The sequence below is a fragment of the Aythya fuligula genome, chromosome 10 (genome assembly GCF_009819795.1).
Source record: "Aythya fuligula isolate bAytFul2 chromosome 10, bAytFul2.pri, whole genome shotgun sequence".
NCBI classification, from domain to species: Eukaryota; Metazoa; Chordata; class Aves; order Anseriformes; family Anatidae; genus Aythya; species Aythya fuligula.
In genome coordinates, this window is record NC_045568.1 from 9,588,314 (window position 1) to 9,609,360 (window position 21,047).

At 34.3% G+C, this 21,047-nt stretch overlaps 1 protein-coding gene across 1 annotated transcript in view; it reads right to left on the reverse strand.

The window, feature by feature from the left end:
- Positions 1-21,047, reverse strand: part of DNAH12 (dynein axonemal heavy chain 12) — a 65,572-nt gene that overhangs the window by 24,353 nt on the left and 20,172 nt on the right. The window contains exons 24-46 of the mRNA XM_032194341.1: positions 20,782-20,938; positions 20,359-20,531; positions 19,261-19,413; positions 18,616-18,855; positions 17,307-17,552; positions 16,854-16,973; positions 15,839-15,948; positions 14,852-15,035; positions 13,589-13,729; positions 12,737-12,820; positions 12,465-12,653; positions 11,625-11,744; positions 10,683-10,871; positions 9,995-10,146; positions 9,141-9,279; positions 8,887-9,053; positions 7,590-7,845; positions 5,447-5,746; positions 4,676-4,854; positions 3,365-3,557; positions 3,113-3,274; positions 1,204-1,398; positions 310-443 (exon numbers count right to left, since the gene is read on the reverse strand). Coding sequence (XP_032050232.1) covers positions 310-443; positions 1,204-1,398; positions 3,113-3,274; positions 3,365-3,557; positions 4,676-4,854; positions 5,447-5,746; positions 7,590-7,845; positions 8,887-9,053; positions 9,141-9,279; positions 9,995-10,146; positions 10,683-10,871; positions 11,625-11,744; positions 12,465-12,653; positions 12,737-12,820; positions 13,589-13,729; positions 14,852-15,035; positions 15,839-15,948; positions 16,854-16,973; positions 17,307-17,552; positions 18,616-18,855; positions 19,261-19,413; positions 20,359-20,531; positions 20,782-20,938 — 3,983 coding nt within the window. The remainder of the gene's footprint in view (positions 1-309; positions 444-1,203; positions 1,399-3,112; positions 3,275-3,364; positions 3,558-4,675; positions 4,855-5,446; positions 5,747-7,589; positions 7,846-8,886; positions 9,054-9,140; positions 9,280-9,994; positions 10,147-10,682; positions 10,872-11,624; positions 11,745-12,464; positions 12,654-12,736; positions 12,821-13,588; positions 13,730-14,851; positions 15,036-15,838; positions 15,949-16,853; positions 16,974-17,306; positions 17,553-18,615; positions 18,856-19,260; positions 19,414-20,358; positions 20,532-20,781; positions 20,939-21,047) is intronic.

Consider the following 21,047-nt stretch of genomic DNA (forward strand, 5'->3'; position numbering starts at 1 on the left):
TTAATTGTTGTTATTATTATAATTATTCACCTAACTATTGGTAGAAAAGGTATGCAATGAACTATTTGTCAATTAACAGAAGTAAATGGTTTCCACAATTTTATATATTTTAGGCAGACAAAGCTTATACATTAACTTATAAGACAGAAATGAGTGGTCATGCAACTCAGCCACCTATCTTGTTTCTTGCCCCTTATAAATCAATTTTTGAGTTCTCTGATGTTCATTTTACTCCTTCCATTAGTATAATATTTTTCTTGTTAGTATTTCTAGAAATTAATGTGTTGTTTTTAAAAGAAACAAACTGACCTTGAGGAAAGTGATAAAACTGAAGTATGAAAGTATTGACAGATGGGCACAACCTCCTGACGCTCACTGTCTGTGAGCTCAAGTGTTTCTAAGAACTTATTTGCCACACGCTCAAGGGCATCTTCGGGCCACGGCTGATGGAGAAATGAGGAGAGAAGAATGTGTAAAATTTAGCTGTTAGCAGTCTTCATAGTTTAAAGAGATTTTTCACTATTCGAAATACCAGTATGAGACACGCTAGTCCCAACTAGGTCTCAAGAATGATGAGCTGATACAAGAGTTACATCAGGCAGCAAGGTCACTACTGATGCAACCTGTTCTGGTGACTTCTGGATGATCTTCTAGATATTGTCATGCTATCCAAACGTTTCTGCATCTATGTTATCCTTTGGTAGATGAATCAATTGACTTCAGCACCAAGCCAACCTATAAAGCTAATTGCACTTTAATTGAGAATAACTTTGATTTTTAGCAAGGATCAGTAGTTTTCCAAGTTTTATGCTGATATAAAAGATTTACTTACAGCATTCCAACAGGACTTGTATTTGCTTAACACACAGCAGAAATTACGACCATTGTGCAATCACACTGAAATGTTTTCTCTAGTCCTTTAAAACATGTATATTATGAAAAAAATGACAAATTACCATCACCAAACTGTGATTACTCACTACTTTAGAAGTGTAAAATTTGTAGCAATAAAACATGAATTTCTTTAGTTCAAGAAATACTGAGACTACACAACAAAGAGCTCCCAAAATATTACCAAAACTGTCCATGCTATTTCAAAATTTTGAAAAACAGAGTAATTCTATACCATGAAAACACAGACATGGTTAAAAAACTGACATAGTTCATTGACAAAAAAAATAAATAAATAAAATTTTCACATACCTGGAACCAATCAATAGTACAGCAGTTGATGAGTGAGGGAAACTGTCTCAGACGATTGCGGAAAGCATCTCCAATTGGGCTGAATGCTACCACGATATGGAGATTTTCTTTGCAGCAGTTCACAAAAAATGCAAATAAGGCCAAGGGACTGAGTTCTTCATGTTTATTGCCAGCCTGAGCTAGTGCACGAACACCCTTGGGAATGATACATAGGGTAAAAGCTGTTATATAATTTCTCATCAAGTACTTCTGAAGTCCTTTAACAATCCTGTTAATGATAGTAACACCATGAAATATATATATTTTTAATTGATAAATGAAATAAGTAGAATAAACTAGAAAGAAAGAATGAATACTAAGTACTAGTTGAGAATAAGTAAATTAATAAATATTGTAAATATTTGAGTATGTAAATATGAGTAAATAGTACATTTACTGAAAATCTGTGACACTAACAAATAATTCTAGAAAAGATCACCTGTTGCGCTGAACAACCAAGAATACATCAGAACAAAAATTGGAAAAAAAAAAAAAAAAAAAAAAGATTCCAAGTGCCAGATACACAAGACACATTAGGATAAGACAGATGGCTAAGACACATTCAGAAAATCAAAATTTTAAATTAGCTCCCTCATGAAACAAAGGACCAAAGTCTTCAGGTGATGAACAAATAAAATTAGACTTAATCACAATCCATCTTCAGTCACTCAAAGGGGTTTAGGATATATGAACAGATGAGGCAAATTACTACTCTCATTACACAAAAACACATGTTGTTCTCATCTACATTTTAAGTGCTATATAAATTCCCTAAACAACACTTCAAGACACTAACTTACTGAGAATATTTTCAATATTAATATTACACTAAAATATGCTGTATTTACCTAATTGGAGAGGAATATTCAAGTTTCAAACACATTCTATTCATTTATTTAAAAAAAAAAAAAAAAAAAAAAAACAACTGTCAAAGAAAAAAAAAGACTACTTCATAAAAGTATTACCCTCAATTAACAATCCATGAAACACTTAGACCTTACACTTAGACCTCCCTACAACTCAACTTATTCCACCACAAGAGCATGTATGCTTTACATAACCCTGCAATTAAAGTAAATGACAAAAATCAGATTATTAGCAATAAAGTGGAAATATTTTGATGAAGCAGATTTAAATGAGTAACAAGTAACTTTGTCATAGCTGGCATATTACAGATAGCTACCAAGTGCTAGCACACACCAATTGGATATGTTTGTACAAATTGTAAAGTTGTAAAAGGGACACATTATGTATGCAACTTGAGGTATACAGAGATTGATGCCTCCAACTCCCCCATACAGTGATTGTTATTTTGAAAATTCCAAGCATGATTTAGGTTATATTTATTTATTTATTAATTTCCCATCTTTACTTCTAAGCCTGGTTTCATAGAGCACCTTCCCCCAGCTTCTCTCTGATCACATGTGTCAAGACTATGAAATGCTGTATAACAGTGCCCTAGACAATGAGAGTCTACTGACAAAGACAGGCTGTTTTTTTTCTCAATATACATCTTTGTTCTGAACGGATAAATGAAAACATTATGAGGTACATTCTTATTCTGCACAATATAATGTAAAAAATAACTATGGCCCCAGCATATTAACATATTTGTGAACAACATTCCCTATGTGCACAACTTAATGGGTGTGTGAGCAGAGTGTGAGGTCAGACTTAAAGCTTGTAGTAGGCATAAACTATTCCAGCTTACCAATAACTAGCTGATTGATCTAAAAATCTCCAAAAAAATATATCACAAAATTGAATGCATATACCCCCAAATCACTTTGAATTAAGGCATATTTCATATTGCACTGACAAAATAGCTTAAATGGGAGATGACAGAGAATAAGAGAAGTTATAAAGATACCTCTATAATTTCTTGTTTTTCATCTGCCGCAAAAAGATTGGGTACCTCCCCAGTGTTGAGGACACTGTCAATGTCTTCTAAAAAACTTTCTTCTTTAATTTGTGCATCTGTGATTATGAATACAGTTTTCAAGCCCTTTACACCTGCACTCTTCAGCAGACTCTAAAAATGCAAGACAGTTAAAATATTGTATAGTCCAAAACATCCTTCTTCAAAATCAAGTCAAAATGCAAACAGGTTATTAATACTCACTTTCAGGTCTTCTCTCCACTCATTTGTGCCATAGGTTTTTGAAATCTCTGGTTGAAAAACGCACATTTTTGACATAAATGCTGCTAGACGAGTCAAAGACTGACGTCCACTTCCTCCCATTCCAACCAACAAAGCATTACCCCCTGACTGCTTCAGTATACGGCTTATACGAGACAAATGTTCCAACACATACCTAAATGTGAAATGTGTTAATTACCAGAATGGCAGAAATATACATACACCTGTGAACCAATAAACCCATTAAAAATGTACAGAAGTACCATGTCCAAAACAAATTTCTGAAAGCACATGGAGGGTGAGAAAGGCAGTTATATACACCACAATAAAATGAAATCAAAAACAAATGTTTTATAATTTATATGTGAAATAGAGAAGGGAATGACATCTTCAGAAACCAGTATCTGCACATCACTGAGAGCCCTGCCTATTGTGGAAACACAACCATGGTTTATTTTGGAATATGCAGCAAGATCTACAGGAGACCTTGCTTAAGCACGGGGTGTAGGGTAGTTAAGGTAAGCTGAGTAGTTCCAAGTGGTCTTAAAAATAGTTGAAGCATTTCAAAGAAGTCTTGTTCATTTTGATTGGTTAGAAAAATAATATAGTCAAATGAGGATGCTGTCCATGAGAGGGGTCTCTAAGGCTAAAGTCAGACATGTTTCTCCTTCCTCCTGGCTGCCCTTCTGTGAGGTAACTGGGTTATTGCTTCTGTGCTCAGGAAGAGGCCTTCAATCTGAGGCTGTCAGCTCTTCACACTCCCAGTACAGTTGTATATACAGGTACTTACAAATCCGGATTGTCAAAATGACCTAGACTAAATAATCCATGCATAAACTAACTAGTCATCTTCACAGATCATCTACATGTCAAATTACACTGACAATTATGAAGGCACAGTAACCTCTACCAACAGGGAGGTGGCTGCAGGCTAAACTGACATCAGTCTTCACTGGTAACAGAAGCCCAGCAGAAGTCAAGCACCCACCAGATTTGGTGCACAAGGCTTCTGTAACAGCTGAAGAATACATTCAGAGTCTCTCAAAAAAAAAAAAAAAAAAAAAAAAAAAACAACCCAACAAAAAAAAAAAACCACCCTTCTCATTATTTACTCTCTGATAGAAAAATGCAGAGCCATAGCAGAAAAATTAGTTCATTTCCATCCAAAAATGTGCAACGCCAGGAACACATAAAGGGGATGAAACAAAAAACATAGCCTGCAAAATTGGATATGCTGAATTAGCAACTACTGCTCAGAGCTCTTTGTATTACAATAATACAGAGTGTACACACCTGAAAACCACAAGATTCATTCCTGTTTTGTGTGTTTGATTATATTCATCCAGACACTGCTCTACAACATCACCAAACAGCTGAATGTTTGGAATTTCAACATAAAGTCTTTCATCTCCTTCAAGTTCTGGATTCATGTAGTCACCAAAAAACAAACTTCTCATGTTTTCTTCTGTCACCTATTGTATATATACAACAAATGATGTAGTGTTTAATAATAATATTTGTCAGTAGGAACTTTAGGAAGGAACGGTGAATTTAGACAAATACTCAAGAGAGCAGAACAAGCACTGAAGTATTTCAACTCACAAGCAACACCCACCTCAAAATTCTGTATTTCCCATTGTACAAATTTGTACAAGGTATGTTTCACAAATCTCAACATACGAAATGGGCAACGATGACCACAAAGTTATTTCTATTATACAGCAATTAAAGGGGGGAGGGGGGGGGGGGGGGGGGGCGGGAGGGAGGAGGGAGGGGAATGTCAAGGAACATGACATGACTTATACAACATTCAAAATATTAAAATGTCGATACAATTACAGAATGCAGTTTACCACACCATAATTCATAAACGATGGGCTAGATTTAAAAAGGGAATGTCTTTCTGCTCAGTAAATCAGGTCTCTGAAAGTTACATTTTAAATTAAATGTTATTTTGAAAAGGAAGTTTATATACATGTATGACAGTCAAACACCTTCCAAACATTTTCAGCCGTTTTTTAACAAAAAACAATGATTTTACAACAGTTTAAATGAGATACTCACAGGGGTGTTTTCCTGCCTCAGATGTGCAAAAACTGAATCAAATGCTTCTTTGAAATGTTCTTTCACAATATTCTTAATTAAATTGAACAACCATGCTCTATCATCATCTTCCACTAGACGGTCATAGAAGACACGAAATACCTCATGTACAAACAAACGAATCATTATGTGCTTATTTTCAACTGCATGTCTCTTAATGAGCAGACAGCCATGGATAACACGTGAAAAGTCACGCAAGTTGAATGTATAATGAGATTTGGCTGGTGTGGGCAAAAGATTTTTGATAGCTTTCTTATACACCTAAAGGCAATAAAAACAGAAAAAATGAGCAAAAACTGACAAGACATTATCACTGACTGTATTATTAGAATAGATATTTTAAAATGTCTTTCTTCCAAAAGTGTATTTTTCTAAGAAAACGTTTCACACATTTCAGAAATCCTAATAATGTCCAAAGATCTCAAAGTCCTGTGAATATATCAGATTCTTTTCATGAAGTTCTGGAACATATATGCAATATTAATCTAAATTTGCAAATGAGATAAGTAATCAGTTATGTAATGCTAATTTCCTAGTTTTCAGGTGTTTAAATCTATTTGTTTGTATACCTACAAATTACTCAAAACTAAAAAGAAAGTCCACAAAAATGATGAATGAAGTCAGATTAAGAAAAGTATCTTTTGATGATGTTTTACTGTAACATTGAATGTATATGTTGTCAATAGCCTATGTTGTATAATGGAACTAATGTCATTTGACATTACATTTAACATACGTAACATGCTAAGGGAATGCCAGCAGACGAAGCTTTTGATCTGTCTCTGTGTACTCATATGAAGAAAATTATCAAACATTAAACTTGCAAACCAAAACAAAATGCTAAAACAACAGTTTAACAGTCATACTATATCCATGGTACTGTCTACACACTTATTTCACCTGCTATCTCATATCCAAAGCCTAGTTCTTCCATTACACTTTAATCCCAGGAGTCAGAAGATACTACTGTCTTGGATGTAAATCCATGCTAGAACAGATTCTCTATCCTTACAGAAGTAAACAGTTTAAATAGCATATATAGTCAAATGCGCTCAAACAGCTGTATGTAATAACTGTACTGGGCTGCTACTATTATTTTCTGCTGAAAGAAGCAAAACCTTCTTGCAAATTTCTCCCCCCCCCCCCCCTTTTTTTTTTAGAAGGATAAACTGAAAGCACAAAGAGATTTCCAGTGGCAATATTCAGTCAGCCTCACATCATTCATACTTTGAATGTCTTATCTGGCAGGCGTTCCAAAATATCGGCTCTATAAGGCCTTGGAACAAGGTGGATTCAGTCTTGAATACAGCCTTGGGTATAAGTGGAACTAGTGTGTAAGTGTGAGAAAGGCCTCAGTTCTGCAGCAGAAGAGAAAGTCACTTGCTAATAATTCCAAACTCATGTCCCCTGTGAAACTTGAGCCATTTGATTTTGCCTTTGGGGCTTATCGGATTTTTTGTCAGAATTCCTCACTGGCCAAATATTAGGTACCTGATGCATTTCAATTTTGAATACTTAATGGTAGGCATTAGATTTGTTAACATTGCTACTAGTTTTGGCTACATAAGCTGTTAAATCTATATGTATATGTAAGATGCTGTCTTCAAATTGATGCTTCTTTGCAAAGATGTCACAAATTGCCATTCCTTTTTTGCACGTGGTACCTTGCAAATATGATACTTGCCAAAATCTGCAACATGGAAGTTAAAAGAGTCTCCACGGAAGTGGAGAGGATTATTTCTTCAGTCTTAGTCTCTCAAAGAAGGTTCTGGGGAGTGTTGCAACTGCTATTTTCATTTTGCTTTTGCATGACATAGCTTCTTGTGCCTGTCTAACCCCAAAGAGACTGCAGTCTGACCTACTTGATGTATGTGGATAGGTACCATGAAGCCCTTATTAACATACATTCAAAAAGACTTTTCCTAGAATAAGAAGGTTACTGCAGCCATAAAGTTGAGATAATTTTATCACGGCATATGAGGCTGTATGTTAAAAATATCAAGGAACAAAATATCTAAAATCTCTATTTCACCAATTAAGTTATAAAGCTAATGGAATTTTTCTAAAACTAAAGGAAACTTCCATTAAGGTTCTCTCCTCTTACCTCTAACGTGGCAGCAACAATTTGATTTCCAACTGAGAAGAACTCAGGAGTAAATTCCTGAGCCCGTAGGTAGAAAGCTACTACAGTAGAGAAGATGCGGACCATTGTTTCATCACTAAAAGAATTAATAGTGCAAATGTTGAAGTGTCGCAAAAATCGAGGAGTAACAGGATTCCTCCCACCGCCTGGAGGCCCCATAGCAGCAAGCAACTGTATATCAACGAGTGTAATTTTAGATGTATCCTTTAAATCGTACCTTCAAAATAAATTGTAATGTGACATTTAGTTAGAGAAAGATATAACACATTTGTTAAAGTTTAAATGCACCCATACTACAGAATGCTCTCTGTGTGCATAACATATGTACATACATATAAAAATATAACAATTAAAACCAAAAAGCAATAAAACCCCAAACTAGTCTTGTAACTAACTATGCCCCAGCTCATCTTAACACATCAAACTGGCCTGAAAGAAAGATTATTTGTTTAATGAGGGTTAAATAAAACTTGATCTGAAATTTTGAAACAAATATTTAAAACTGTAGGGTGGCAAAATATATGTTCTCTCTATTCAAGAGTATCAGACATTTGAGCAGTGCCTGAAATCACAAAAGTAACCTTATTCAGGAAGTGCCTGGAATCACAGAGTAATTCAGGCTGGAAGCAATCCCAGGAGGCAACCTGGTTCAATCTTCCAGTCAAAGCTGAGCCAAAAAATCTCAAAAGCTAGGAAGAGATATAGCTTGTTTCTCTTCATGCCTACTACCAAATCTGATTTCAATGTTATTAAAAAGAAAAGGTAATGAAAAATATTCTAATGAGCAGGAGAATCTTGGATATCAGTAAAAAACAATGTATTGAGTAAAATCAAAAGTTACATATAATTGCATTCTAAAAAATAGGTCTGCCAATTCACTGTGAGGAGGAGGAAGAGAATGGAAAGTAAAGAACACTGAAAAAAATAAAAACAAGGATAAATGCTGACACAGAAAAATTAAGGTGTAAAAGAATTATTTTTTTTTATACGTAAAAATACTGAATTTCAGCAAGAGCCCATGCACAAAAAAAAAAAAAGAAAAAAAAAAAAAAGAAAAAAATTATCAATTTCCTAAATTGAAAAATCACTTAAAGAACAACATAAAAGTTACTTCAACTTTAAATGTTTTTCATATAAAGCAAAGGTATCATAAAATTTACAAAGCATTTTAAGAAAGTTTTGGAAAGAAAATTCAAGTGAATAATTATATCACCAAATGCAGCAACTTGAACTTTTCACTTTTGTTTCAAATAATTACCAAATTCCATGGTCAAAGAACTGTCTTAAAAGTTCTATAGGAGGCTGTGCACCATACTTCTCCAAGGCAGGCATATTCATATCATCTATGAAAATAATGCACTTTTTTCCCATTGGAGGGCCAAAGACTCCTTTACGCCTCTTGTCCAGCCTGGCCATAATAATGTTCTACAATGCAGACAGGAATATTCAGAACACAGATTAAATATTTATATAGATCATATTTTTGAAGCACAGATTGTCTGTTCTACCAACCTGAGTCTGATTGGCACTGGTTCGTGCTGAAAAATTAATGAAGAAGGGAAAATAGCGCTCCTTTTCCAAGTTGTTCATTAACTTGTCCTTGACATATACAGATTTCCCAGTACCTGTTGGTCCCACTAAAAGCAGTGGTCTTCACCAAGAAAGAAAGAAAGAAAGAAAGAAAGCATAGACCACAGAAATCTGAACAACTACAAATTAATTGCAACTAGAAGACAAAGGCTCTAAGTTCTATCTCTAAAAATATTAAATGCCTTAAAAAAGACACTAATGTTTTAAAATACTCATTCACGCAACCTCTTTGTAATTGACAAAGGGATCAGAGGTGGAGAAGGAGACATTTCTCATTCTCTCATTCTCCTGGCCTTGGAGTATATATGGAAGTATGTGGAACTTAAATTTCACCTGATTGGTCTTCCAGTAATTTAAACTTCATAAAACTTTCAGCCTTGAAATTCAACCTGAAATTGTTACATTTTGTTCTTTTGTATAATAATATATTTATACACACACATATATAATATAATTGATTTTAACTTAGTACTGAAATGTATTTCAGTACCAAAGAAGAAAGAGTACAAAACTTCCTCAAGCTGTTGTTGTAACTGAATCATCAGAAAGACACAGAATGAACACACTAAAGCAGAATCATAACAGGACTTCATTGAAACAAAACAAAACAAACCTAGACGTTAAGGCAACAAATTATATTCTTCATAATAAATGCCTCTTTTTAACAGGCCAAACAAGCCTTGAGGGCTTGATAAAAAACATGAAGTCAATGGAAAGAGTAAAAGATGTTTCTACATACGACAAATAGTTCTGAAATTTCTATTGAATTTACTTACTTTCCATGGGCAATGAATAGTTCCATCAGATAGGTATATCTGACTGTATCCATAGTTGGGACTATGATATCTTGAATCTTCAAATTTTTATCACTGTAATTAATATTTTTAATAAATCCATTCCAATGAACCCAACATCCTCTGCCTTTCAGCTAGGAAAAAATACAGATGTAAAATTAAGGCTTTTGGTTAGGAAAAGAAAAAACAAAACAAAAACAAAAAGCAACCAGACAAAAGAAAAAAGAAACAAACAAACAAACATACAGAAGAACATATGCCTAACTTTAAACCAGCAAGTAGAATCTAACATTTGCAGTGGATATGATAAACACAACTGTAACAAACAAATTGCCCACAGACCACAGACACAATATCCATCTTTACAGAAAATAGCCATCTTTCCTTCTATGCAAAACTAGACTTGACCATGTCAGCTTAGCTTTATCTAAAAAGGGACCATAACTGATGTGCACAGCGTGGTATTGTCTAAATAAAAATAAAAATAAAAATGGTCAGCATATTAGTATTTTAAAAATACTAATAAATATGCACTATAGGATTTGATTCAGCACCAGCACTTTACAACATCCAACAATCTTTGTAAAGTTAAATATACGTCTCCCTCTATTTTCCTTCCTTTCAGAATGTAAAAATTTACTTCAATCAATACAGAAGCAAGCAATCTTACCTCAAACACGTAGTCATAGACCAAGCCTTTCTCTTCAAAGGGACATTCCCATTTTCCCACTACCTTTGGTACAGGATTTGTTCCAGATTTTCCAGCCAAAGTTTCCCTCAAGAAATTATCAAAAATAATTCTGCTATCACCATCACAAGTTCCACCAATGGACCAGATTGTGGCAAAAGCAAAGCAACCCTGCAAAGGCAAAAAGATGAGCAGCTGTCTAAAAAGATGACATAATCTGAACACTGTACAGTCTCATTAACAAACATAATTCTGAAACGTAATTAAGAATAAAGGTGTTACAGGTTGCCCTTGAATACACTTGGTCTAAAGAGATCTAGAAATCTGAGTAATGACAGAGCAAACTAAAAAAGACTTGAAAAAAAAAAATAGAGGCCAAGGAGTAAATTATTATGTCACATAGAAGAGGATAAGAATAACTCATTTGTGGTCTCATGAATTCTCTAATTGCAAACTAGGATCTAGGAATTTTCAAATTCAATTTTAAATACAGGCTCCTACATTCTGTTTTTTGTTTGTTTGTTTTTCCCCCCCCCCCCATCTATCTTAAGAACCACCAAACAAGGTTAGATAGAGGGCCCACCTACTATAACTTCTAGAGAAAACTTGTCCTGAGGAAATTTTGCTCAAACAAGTCAATCTATAACAGTAGTTATCCCAGATAACTGGAAAAGCAGTAAAATATCTAATCACATCTGTTACTTGTAATGCTGCTGTCACATCTGGGCACTCCCAAAGTTTGTGGAAAGGGAACAACAAAGAAGCAAAATTGTTTCTCGTATCTTTTACTCCTAAACTAAGTTGTTTGTGTTAGTCCAATTAGTTTTGAAAACAGGCATATGCAGAAACAGATATATACAAATTTTACAGCATGATTAAAAAACAAACAAACAAAACAAAACAAAAACAACACACAAAACCAACCATAATCCACACATGGATGTTTTTGTTGGTGGGATCTTCTTGTACAGGTTGACAGATCAACATTTCAAAAAGCCGTGTAAGAGCTACTACAGTATTGCTATTGCTTGTAGGTACCAGTTCCTAAGAGATACAAAAGGAGGGGTAATTATACTTTGAGTTAAGTTAGCGTACATTTTGGAGTCAAAATATTAAAGTAATTAAACAATTAGCTAATTCAGAACAAATACTCAGAGGCAAGATTTTCACTGATTTTCATTCAAAAGATCATTTACTTCTTGCTAGCCTTGAAATGTCAACATATAGGTTGTTAACCATGTTCACGGCTACCATGGGACCTCCAATTCTTACATCTTAAAATAAAAACACACAGAAACAACTACAACAATGAACAAGCAAAAGCCCATGCACTAAAAAGCATGCACTAAAAAACACATAGTTTGAAAAAAAACCAAACATGTACATTTCCCTAAAACTTAAAAAAGTGCTTTCTCTATTCAAAACAACATCTTTAGAGGAAAAAACAACAAACAAATAAACAAACAAAAACACAGAAAAGCACCACCAAAAATGCAAAAAAGGGTGACTTTCCACTCAATACTTTGAATGATTAACTTTTGAAAAGAACAAGGTAGAAACTATGATGAACTTACAACACATCTTACCTAATGTTCTCTTTCCAGCTTTTCACACCGGATACAACAGTTGCACTTCCCAAAATAATGGGTGGCTGCTGCATAGACATGGTAATTATCCTCATCAAGAGACAACAGCTCTCACTACCCAAGTAACAAGAATGCAAGTGGACACCTAACTACTGCAGGAAAAAATCACAAACAATACCTTGCACTGTTTCTGACGGAGCTGTAATGCTGGTGGTATTAACCAATCAAAAAGTCCCTGCAGAAGATCTTGATGTACCTTTAGGTTAAGAGGTTCAGGCAGTTTACTTAACCAAGAGGTAACAAGTGGTGTCCAGCCTAGTTGTGAAGGCTCCAAATAAATCATGCCACAGCGACTGACTGTAGCAGGCTAGGGAAGAATGGTAAACTTCCTTTATTATATATTTAATTTATTTAACTTAGTTTTATATTTCCATTAAATACAGAACTTACAGATGCCTGGGAAAGGTCCATTGTTTCAAAAATTAGACTCATCTGAAGGGACATTTGGATGATTTCTCCACTCATCAAACAAAGCTTCAATTAAGAAAAAATTCACAAGTAAGATTACAAAAAAAGAAAACATGCAGTTGTCAATTACCCTTCCTATTACACTGGATGTATACGTGAAGATTAGCAAATCCCACTTTAATCAGAAGCAATGCCAACCACATAAAATGTTTAATAATTTGGAGCAAAAAAACAGTAGTTTATAAGCATTACCTAAATTCTTCACTTACATCATAGTACTCCACATCATCCTACCAGTAGGTTCATTACCAATAACTATCAACCCTGTATATGACAATAGTTCAAATCGAGTATTTTCACAAATTATCCAAAATTTAAACTCAAAATGTCGTCTGTATTTTTTATATACACATTCAAATTCTTAAGGCCCATTTTCAGAAGTTGTATGGTTACAAATTTAACTTCAGAATTTAATATTGAAAGTGCAACCTTTTTTGTCTTCAGTTGGAATTGCAGAAACTTAATTAGTGACAACTTGAAATTGTGGACTTTATATTGATTGTATTTTTTTTTTAATTTAAAATTGAATTATTCATTTTCATTACAAACATCTGATATTAAGGGAATACTATACATTAAACGTCTTAGGGGATGATACTATGATTATGATTCCAAAATAAAACAACAAAAAACAAACAGAAGACTTAACAACTTATTCTCAAAGCCACCTTGTATTTGAAATGCCAAGTTTTCCTGTTCCCTTTTGCGTTTTTATATGTAGAAGAATAGTTTCAAAATGTCATATATCATTTAGGCATTTATTTGCACTGATACCTTTTTGTTGTCATCCAGAACCGTGTTCATGCTTTCTATCCACAGAGTATCAATTGGGCCATCAAAGATAACCCATTTGCGTTCAGGAGTCTCAGATAATGCAAATTCTCTGAAAGTATTAGCAACTATACCATCTGTCCACTAGAAGGGGAGAATGTAGGAATGAAAGGTAAAAAGACAATAGTATAGATATTTCAAATTAAACTACCAGTAATCCTATTAGTAAGTATTTGCCAAAGACTGTTCATATTGAACTGAAAAAAAAAAAGTAAGCTATTCCTTTTCATTTTTCTTCTCTTTAACAATTTTCTTGCTCTGTGGAGAGCAGAATATAGCTTTACAGTTTCACAAAGGGGCACACAACATCAGCAAATTTAAAAACAGTGATCTTTTGCCTTTAAAAATACTTTTTGTTAAAACAGAAGACAGTGAATTCATTTCACAGAAAGTTAGAAGTACTTTTTTTCTGGCTTGCATCATCTTCTTCCCAGACTCATCCTAAATTTCAGTATTTCATATTCACTCTTCTATATTTTTTCTTCTCCAAACCTAAGTTTTACAGTGGGGAACTGATGAGTTTATAAGTTTTTCCAGATTGTTTTGGCACTTCTTTGATTATACTAGATCAGAACTGACAGAGAAATTAATCCAGTTAAGTTTGGTATGTCTCCCTAGCATGGATAGAGCTATATTAGGACAACGCCTCTCAGAATGGCATTGCTTATTTTGCATATTTAAACCTATGTAACTACATACACACTTACTGCTGCATTTTCAACATTAATTTGAAACCAGCCATCTGAGTTAGAACAACAGTAATTAAAATTGTATTCTCATGTGCGTTTAAAGTGATAAAACCACAAATTCAACTGTTTACTATCAAGAATCAAGGAGGTCTCACATATATGGGGTTTAAAAAAAAAAACAAAAAAAAAAAAACAAAAAAAAAAAAACACATACTGTTATATCTGCTTGTTGATTCTTAAAACCAATGAACCAGTAATGTTATTAACAGTACAGCCCTACAAACACTGGATTCCAGAGAATGAAGAAACACTGTCTGGAAGTGGGACTTAAAAGACAGAAGTAGATGCCTTTCCTGACCTGAAAACAGCTGTGCAATAACATCATGAGTTAACCTAAAGTTAAAATGCAGTTAAAAAAAGTAAATTCATACAAGCCCCATGAAAGCCACAGCATGTGACAGGATGAAACAGATAAAGACAGGCAATTAATACACACTATTTAAAAAACATGCATTACCTCATGAGATACCAAATCAAACTGCCCAAAAAGCTGACCCATAGTGATTGATTTTGGATTCACAGTCCTAAAAATTACTCTTTCTTCTTCACCATAACCACGCACATTCATCAGAGACAGTGTATCCGCCAACACATGTAGAACTTTGGTCTTCCCAGAAAATGGTTCCCCTACTAGCATAAAGCTGTTAGATGGAAGAAAGAAAAAAAAAAAAAAAAGCTGTTAATAGATATCTTGCAATTTTTACTTTTACAGACCACATGAAGGCCAACATCATCATCCATATGCTTAAATATTTTGGTAGATCTGTCCCACATATCTAGAAAATAACTTTTTAAATGTGTTGCATTCAAAATCATACATGAACTTGCAAGCCTATATTGTGTATCTGCCTGATTTTTACAACACGCACACACATACCCCTAGGAACAGAATGGCAGAGATCTGATTACTAACACACAACACCATTGCTCATTACAACTGACTGATGGCCAGTCAATCTCCGAGCAACGGCAGCCCCCCTGGCCAAGTCCCCCCAGTTCCATTGCTTAACACAATGCCACATGGCATGGAATATCCCTTTGGCCAGGCTGGGCCAGCTGCCCTGGTTCTGTCCCCTCCCAGCTCCTTGAGCACCCCAGGCCTGCCCACTAGCAGGTGGTATGAGAAGCTGCAAAGTCCTTGACTCAGTATAAGCACTGCTCTGCAACAACTGTAACATCGGTGTGTTACCAGCATTATTCTCATGCTAAATCCAAAACACAGCACCGTGCCAGCCACTATTAAGAAAATTAGCTCTATCCAGGCCAAAATCTGGACACTAGATTCATGAGAATTTCGGTACACGTTAAAGTAGTATTGGTTAACCAAATATTTCAACACAAACATTTTGCCACCATTAAAACCTTTTATATGTGATATAGATAACCATGGTATAAACCCAAATGATGACAAATATAGCTTGTGAAACAGTAATGGGAACCTTACCCATGTCTAACAATCATCATTTCATACGTCTGTATCATTTTCTCTATGAAAGCTTTTACAGGTTGGACATTATGTTGAATACAACATTCTTTTGCACATTCCAGAAAATCCTAAAATCAAAACAAATCAGTCTTATCATTTACTACAAGTTTTTCTTTACTTTTCCTTCCTTCCCCTCCCCCCCCACTATTAAAACCCTGTTCTTGTGTTTACTAATTATAAATGTATTCCAGATTAAGCATATTTATTAATTTTATTCGTTAGTAAAATTACAAGTAAATATTCATTGCACCCTATCAAGTAAATTCATCTCCTGGACTACAGTAGAACAATTAGGATCATTGTCAAGGTTTTCACATTAGTAGTGTTTCAGATATTAATTAACCAGAATAGAACAAACATCCCTGAAGAAAAAAAAAAAATCACTTCCATACTTCCTATGCTAGAACAGGAGTTAACTACAAATTTTGTCCTGCAGGAAAGGCATATCAGCAGCAGCAAACCAACCCTGTGCATCAGTATACTACATTTTTGACAGGAGTCTAGTGTTTACTGGAAAATTTTTAAAAGTGAATCCATTCTGTTTTTTCCACCATCTTCATCTTCTTCCCAATGATCCTCCTACAAAGGAACTGTGCTTTATTTATTGTTATAAGCAAAAAGAAAATGCAAGCACAAAGCTTAATCTCACTGAAATATATCCAACAATTAGGATCAATTACATCCAAAATTAGGATGGAAATCAGCCAGAGACTCTGAAATCCGGTACATTTGCAGATCAGTTTCTGATTTGTAAGATGCCTTACACAGCCCTTCTGGATGTAAGGGAACTCAGATGTGAATTAAATTTACAACAGATCCAAGAATTTTTTGTGATACAAAGTTTCATTGCAAACATTCACAATTTTCTGTATCTCACAACAACTCACAAATTACTGTATCAATTACACTTGGTTACAAGATAAACAAGCAAAACTGATAATTTTTACTAACAAAAGGTTACAAGTATACTTACATTGTAGTCTGCATCAGGAAGTTTGATTCCAGGAAATAGATCACTAGTTATACCCATGAAAAGGGGTATATCACATGACAAAAATTTGGGCTCGTTCACATCCTTAATTGATCTAAGAAGCTAGAAAAAACAATTACACAGTTTATTTTTCTCATTAGAAACAAAGAATAAACTGTTCAGATATTAAAACAATATGTAACAAAGATTATTAATTATATGGTGCCTTTGATAAGCAGTTAAACACAATTGTGCAATCAGCAGAAGAGCACTGGAAAGTGCAGCATGTACTTAACAGATGTTAATAAAAAAAAAAAGACAATCTTTTTTTCACAAATAGGGAAGATAAATAAAGTGGAGCAGTGATGTGACAGTGAAGATGTGGTGGAAATACCCTCAGAACTCAGAACTGCACGCACCAGTAAAATTTCCTTATGAATTATTCCTTGAACTCACCAATACATCTTCATCTTCCTCTGGAAATTTCAATTTTAGATTCCCAGCAGCCACCAAAACAGCTTTAACTGCTCGCATACCATAGTCATAGTGATACTGAGAGGAAAGCTGTTCTGAGCAAAGCCTGTAGGTCATTACTATCTTCACTGACAATGACTTTGCATTCAGAAATCCGTATGAATAGAGAGAAATTTCTGCTATCAGAGCATAGTTAGGAACCATCATGGCTACTGTTCGGAAAAGAACCTGAAACACATACCCAAAGAAATATCTTTAGATCATTTTTGTGGGTAATGGATCATCCCACCACAACATTTCCACTTTCTACTGAAGTACTGTTTAATATGATTATGTAGATAAGCTGTGGATCATTGACACAGTCACACTGGAAAGCAGTAGTGTACGGAACACTGGGAGTCAATCAAATAGAAAAAGTGCTAATTTATGCAGAGAGAGTTTATGACTTGCTATGAAGCTAATGTAAACACAACACCATCAAGATCCATCTCCATGTACACTTCAATGCAGAAAAAACACTCTGCAGCTATTTCCCCACAACACTGCCCCAGGAGTGCAGTTTGCCACTTATGGCATCCAACACAGCAGTAAGTGATGTAGATAGCATGAGAGAATGCACTTCCTTTCCTGAGGTAATCAGTGCTTGACATATTTTCATACCATATTAAGTCTGCTTTAAATTGACACGTATAGTGTAGCACATACTCTGCCCTACCCTGAGTGTTAAGGAACAGCACACTGTAGCACTGCTTCCAAAAGGCTCCTAATTACTTTGTTAAAGCCAAACCTCCTTAATGAAACAGCTCATCTAGTCACAACAATAATCCCTTAGATTTTATTTAATCATGTAATCTAAGCAAACTCATTATATGTATGAAGTGTAGTTCACCAGAACTTCTTTTAAACAAGCCTACAATAAATGTTATGTAAAAATACTTTCTTAAAGCATTCTTCCAACATATCCTTCCATCCTAAAAAAGTTATCATCCAAATAATACAATATAATAACAGTCTGACACTTGCCAGTTTACTTGTTATGGTATTGAAGTCTTCGGCCTGGAAAAATAAGCATTAAAAACAGAAATAGACACAAGAGGAAAAAAAAAAAAAAGTTTAAAGTCTTTCAGAAATAACAAAAGTAGTTAGGAAAAAAGAGATTTGGTATGTGTAAATCACAAAACAAGTATGTGGTAAAATATGAAGTAAACCTGAAATAATACCAGAAATATGTATTTTTATTACTATTTTAAAAATATTTTTTTAAGCAAAGGCATGTATTTTACAATTTTACCTTCAGATTATCTGGAAGTTCAGAACGTCCTGCATAACCTGGGTTCATAGTGATAGCTACAAAACAGTTGGGGTTAAGCTTCAGTTCAGTTCCTTCAAAAACAAATGTTTCTAGCTTTATCTGTATGGCTCTCTGGATGCAAAGGATCTGCTGTGCCACAACAGACAATACTTCCAGTTCAATGCGATTGAATTCATCAAAACACGCCCATGCACCTGACGAAGCCAATCCCTTGAAAAACTGTAAAATTAAGAAAGACAGCAATAATATCTCTAACACAATTTTCAAGGATTCAAAAGAAACTAAGAGTATCATGTTGGAAGTTTAATTATATGAAAGATACAATTCTGATAATATCTAAGCCTGTTTAGAGCAAAGGTCAATGATATAATGACAAAGTCTTTGTTTTAAAGAAAGCTAAATCACAAGATTCTTATCTGGTGAACTCTTGTTTCTTTTAATTAGTGACTTACAGGATTTCATGATGCATAGAAAGTTTAACATATGTAGGGAGCATTTTATTGTGTCCAAGGGTAGCAAACCACAAGTGACACTAATTTATTCAAGTGTGGCTGCTAAGTGGGCACCCTACAGTTTTTCATCCTAATAAATAAAATACAAAGCCTAACATTTAATTCTATTTACCTTTCCCATTGCCAGGTAATCGAGGCCATCAGAACAGTTGAAGACAACACACTGCACAGCCAAAGCTTTAGCTAAATCTTTGGTGGTCTCTGTTTTACCTGTTCCTGCTGGACCCTCTGGGGCCCCACCAAGGTTTAAATAAAAAGCTCCAATCTAAGGAACAGACACAGTTTATGGAAATTATTAGTACTTCATTCATATGAAATTATTCTGAATGAAAGTGTTACTTTAAATTGTATTAGATAAATAAAATGACTGTATGAAACTAAAAGAAAAAGTACATTTATATATTATGCAAATTTAAAAATAACCTGAAATTTACTAATGGCTTAGAAATAGAGACAAGAGAAATAAATTTTCCCTAAAAGATAATTTAGTTTTATACATTATGATCATGACCATGATTAGTTACTCGAACTTTATAGAATCCAGTTTAGATACATCTTGTTTAGATACTTCTTTCACACCAGACTTGAAGCAATTAGTTTACTCTTTTCTACCTCCACTTCTACTTTAATATACTTTTTCATATTTTCTTTTTCTTTCCTACACTGTCCCTCTTTGTTGCATTTGCACTCCTCACAGTATATCATTTTGGTATGCATGGTAATTTTCCATTGTAAGGTTAGTTGATGATAAAACAGTAAACACCTCTAACAGGAGCAGGGAGACTAAAAAGTTGCTAAACTCCTACTACTCTTAGGAAAGCTATGATCAGAAGTGGTTCCTTCGCCATTTCATTTAACAACTACAGGGCATCAGAAATGGATTTTGTGTTCTTGTAACCTAGAAAGTGACAAAACCTAAACAGGGAAGTTTTTCTGTATATATTTTAAAAATCATATTCACAACGAAACAAACGTAAACCCACTACATTCACTAAAATTTAAGTCATGTTGATGGGCTGTCCAGATTTGCTACTGTAGCTCAATTTTGTTTTCAATAATCTATAGAAATTATGATCTTTGAAAATTATCTTTTACAGAAATAGTCTCAGAACAACTGAGAGCCCTAAAACTATGGTTATAATGAACAATTCAAAAAATAACATACTACAGTAAATATGGTATTTATTACCACTTATTGTTGAGATCATACCAAGGTGCGATAACACCTGTCTGTTAGAGGAGTAATGACAAGGCGTGGTGAGTTTCCAAGGTATTCATAAGCATATTTTACATTGCAATTAACGATGCAGACACGAACGTTCTCAGACTCCCAGTAATACCGTAGTTGTGCAAGCCACTGAAAGTCTGTTTCACTCTGTACACCTGATAAATACATAATTAAAAGTAAGAGAAGTTTTAGGTAACTGGATTTTCTATTAGATTTAAATTTAAAACGACTTTGAAATTATTACTGTTTATGCTCGCGTCCAAATACTCGCATACATTTGATGCTCATGTCTTAAAACTGTTGTGTTTTATGCAGCAAAATCAGACTGGTTAGCATTTTTTAATTATCTCAGCATAATGAAATTAAAGAGACACAGAAAGAAAAATATTTTTAAAAGAGAAGTACCGCTTTGAATCATTTCCATGACGACATCTCTAGCATGAACATCAATAGTAACCAAGGCACCCAGAGTAGTCCTTGTTTGCTTTGAAAGTTTTCCTCTTACCAGCTCTACGATATCATTTAGTTGAAGCTGAAGTGTATTATAGTAATCCTTTAACTCCTGGGAAAAAAAAAGGTCATTATGAAACTGAGTATATGACAGATATTCATGCATATCAAACTCATATGCTGACATTTTATCAAATTTTATTTTGATTGTAGAAAGAGAA